The sequence below is a fragment of the Propithecus coquereli genome, unplaced genomic scaffold (genome assembly GCF_000956105.1).
Source record: "Propithecus coquereli isolate 6110/MARCELLA unplaced genomic scaffold, Pcoq_1.0 Scaffold50, whole genome shotgun sequence".
NCBI classification, from domain to species: domain Eukaryota; kingdom Metazoa; phylum Chordata; class Mammalia; order Primates; family Indriidae; genus Propithecus; species Propithecus coquereli.
In genome coordinates, this window is record NW_012150841.1 from 1,523,265 (window position 1) to 1,527,149 (window position 3,885).

The 3,885-nt window shown below is 35.1% G+C and overlaps 1 protein-coding gene across 3 annotated transcripts in view; it reads right to left on the reverse strand.

The window, feature by feature from the left end:
* SYT1 (synaptotagmin I) overlaps window positions 1–3,885 on the reverse strand; it is a 212,492-nt gene that overhangs the window by 143,643 nt on the left and 64,964 nt on the right. The window contains exon 3 of one of the 3 annotated variants that reach the window (XM_012656342.1): window positions 1,317–1,325. The exons of the other annotated variants lie outside the window; for them this stretch is intronic. Within the exon in view, the coding sequence (XP_012511796.1) occupies window positions 1,317–1,325 (9 nt within the window). The remainder of the gene's footprint in view (window positions 1–1,316; window positions 1,326–3,885) is intronic. 3 annotated transcript variants of the gene reach the window in all.

Here is a 3,885-nt window from a genome sequence, read left to right on the forward strand (position 1 = left end):
AAAAATTTATTAAGAAACAACATACCCAGCGTTATTCATTTGCAGTATTTATAGAAACATGTTTCATTATTAGCAAATCTCTTGGAATATATTTTGGATTAGGCTAGATGTTTATCGAAGACCTACTTATTATGGCCCAGCAATTGAACTATGGTTTTACATATATTATCTCGTTTAATCTTCACAGCAGTTTTGTTCATTATCATTTCAATTTTATAGAGGAAAAACTCCCTAGATTGAATAGTTTGAAAAATTGAAATATATCTTTAGGTTAAAAATGTGTATCTTATAAATGTATACAGAAGGAAAAAAATCTTATCTAGCTTTGAAGCCTCTTTAATAGAACATTTTATATTAAAAAATCCAGTGAAGCAAATAAATAATGCCATAACATGCTTCCAAGAGTGAATTCTTTAATATGAAATATAGTTTCAGTCAAAAATAAGCTCATCAAAATATTGCTACTGGCAGAAAACTATCTGCTTATTGTTATTGCTACCCAACTATCATTAAATGGAATTTTATAATAAGAATTTTAACATTTAACTTAAAGGCCTTTCAGCAGAAAATAATAGACTAGTATAAAAACTCTCTATTAAAAATGTTATTTTCATTTTCTAGTTAATGAATCAATCTCACATACATTATTTGACCCAAAGGTAAACTGATGTGTAAGAATTAAGTCAAACACAAGTTAATTTGAAACTGCTTATGTTTTAACTTAGACTTTGAGGTAGGAAGAATAATGGCCTTTCAAAGGTGTTCATAGTCTATTCCCTGGAAGCTGTGAATATGTTACCTTATGTAGCAAGAGAGACTTTGCAAATGTGACTAAATTAAAGATCTCGAGATGGGGAGATTATCCTGGATTATCTAGGTAGATCCAATGTAATTACTAGGGTCCTTATAAATGGAAGAGTCAGGCAGAAGTTTCAAAGTCAAAGAGATTTGAAGATTCTGAGCTGCTGGTTTTGAAGATGGGAAAAGGAACCATGAGCCAAGGAATGCAGTGGCCTCTAGAAGCTGGAAAAAGCAAGGAAATGGATTCTGCTCTACAGTTTCAAGAAGGAATCAGCCCTGCCCATAACTCGATTTTAGCTCAGTGAAACCCATTTTGGACCTCTGATCTCCAGAACTGGAAAATGTGTTGTTTTATGCCAGTAAATTTATAATTAATTACAACAGCAATAGGAACTCAAGAGATACAAAGAAGAGCTCAAGAGAATTGTAACATAGGCTGTATAGAGATGACTGGACAATTGTAATATTCACGTGAGCTCTTCATGTATTTTCTGCTATCTTTTCTTCTTATTCACCCCTTTTATCTATCCATTCTGCAACCATTCTCATGACTTTAACATTATATCCAGGACAAAACTGGAGGAATCACACATTACCTGTCTCCAAATTATACTATAGAGCTGTATTTTAAAAAAAACAGCATAGTATTGGCATAAAAATAGACACATGGGCCAATGGAACAGAAGAGAGAACTCAGGAATAAATCCACACATGTATAGTGAACTTACCTTTGACAAAATTGCCAAGAACATACAGCATGGAAAGGTCTGTCTCTTGAATCAATTGTGCTGGGAAAACTGGATATTCATACGTGGAAGAATCAAACTAGACCCTTATCTCTCGCCATATACAAAAATCAAATCAAAACAGATTAACGACTGAAGAACTGAAACTATGAAACTACTAAAAGAAAACACTGGAGAAACGCTTCAGGACAGTGGTCTGGGCAAGGACTTCTTGAGTGATACCTCCAAAGCACAGGCAACCAAAGCAAAATTGGACAAATGGGACCACATCAAGCTAAAAAGCTTCTGTACAGCAAAGGAAACCATCAACAAAGTGAAGAGACAACCCACAAAATGGGAGATAACATTTATTAATACAAACTATCCATCTGATAAGGAATAACTAGAATATATAAGGAGCTCTAAGAACTTCATAGGAAAAAATCCAATAGTCTGATTAAAAAATGGGGAAAGGATCTAAATAGAAATTTCTCTAAAGAAGACATATAAATGGCCAACAGGTATATGAAAAAATGCTGAACATCATTAGTTATCAGAGAAATACAAATAAAAACTACAATGAGCTATCATCTCATCCCAGTTAAAATGGCTTTTATCAAAAGACAGGCAATAATGAATGCTGGCAAGGATACGGAGAAAGGGGGACCCTTATATACTGTTGGTGGGAATGTGAATTAGCACGTCCACTGTGGAGAACAGTATGGAGGTTCCTCAAAAAACTAAAACTAGAACTCCCCTATGACCCAGCAATCCCACTGCTGGGTATATATCCAAAGGAGGAGAATTCAGTATATCAAAAAGATATCCGCACTCCCATGTTTATTGCAGCCCCATTCACAATAGCCAAGATTTGGAATCAACCTAAGTGCCCATCAATGGATGAATGCATAAAGGAATTGTAGTACCCATATACACACAATGGAATATTATATAGCCACAAAAAAGAAATCCTGCCGTCTGCAACAACATGAGTAGAACTGGAGAATATTACGTTAAGTGAAATAAGCCAAGCATGCAAAGACAAGTCTTGCATGTTGTCACCCCTATGTGGGAGCTAAATAGTAAAAACAATCTATCTCATGGAGACAGAGAGTAGAATGATGGTTACCAGAGACTGGGAAGGGTAGCAGGGAGCGGAGGATAATGAGGGAATGGTTAATGGGTATAAAAATATAGTTACATAGATAGAATGAACAATATTTGATAGCACAACAAAGCGACTATGATCAACAATAAGTTAGGGTACTTTAAAATAATTAAAAGAGTGGAACTGGAATGCTCCTAACACACACAAAAATAACTGCCTGAAGTGATGGATACCCCAATTACCCTGATTTGATTAATTCACATTGTATGCCTGCATCAAAACATCACATGTACCTTATAAAGATATACAACTTCTATGTACCCATAATCATTAAAATTTTAGAAAATAAAAAAATATATGCTCTCAATCATAAAAAAATAATAAAGACAGACCAGTCTCAGGGGAAAAAAGGATAGACATAGGCAATACAGAGTTAAGGACAAATTCAGTGGAGCAGATGGGCTTTATAAGTAGCAGTTTATAGAAGGGCAAGAGCAAAGGGGCTGGAGTTCAGGAAAGGCTTCATGAAGCAGGGGAGGTTTGAGGTGTGCTCTGAAGCCGTGCTTGTTACCCAGTGAGAATGCATTTGGGGGCTCCAATTCTTTCCCTTCCTGATTCTTTCATTTTTTCTCTTTCCTTCCCTTCTGTCCTTTTGTTTTTAGACTCCTTTTAATCTACTTTATCACCCAGTGATTATCTTGTTAAACAAAGCTGTCAATATGATATAGACATCAAAATCTGCATTCAATTTTTTTATCATAGTGGATGATAAAACTTTTCTTTATAGTAAACTCACGTGGCTTTCTCCAAATAGCCCTCAAAATTACGTTCTTAAGAACACATGTCACATTCTCCTCCCACATAGTTCTATTTTGCTTTTCAATTTGTGTTCCTGACAAAAAGGAAACTGCAAGATGTGTCTGTGCAAATATGCTGTAAAAATGGACCAAGCCATTGACTTGGGTCAGCTACTTGGGGCTTTTTAGGGTAGATAGATTGTGGTTAATAGCAATGTAGGGGAGAAGCTCATTCATTTATTCACTCATCCATTTGAGTGTCTATTTAACACATTAATGCTCAGCATATTGGAGAAACTGAACAAGTTTGAAATAATTAAAGGGTTTACAGTCCAGTTGGACAGATTTGACTAATATACATGAAACCAATTGTGAACAATACCACATTGTATGTTAAATGCCAAATTAAATGAGGTTTTTGCTAGATTCTGATTCTACTATGTAGTCACAGCAA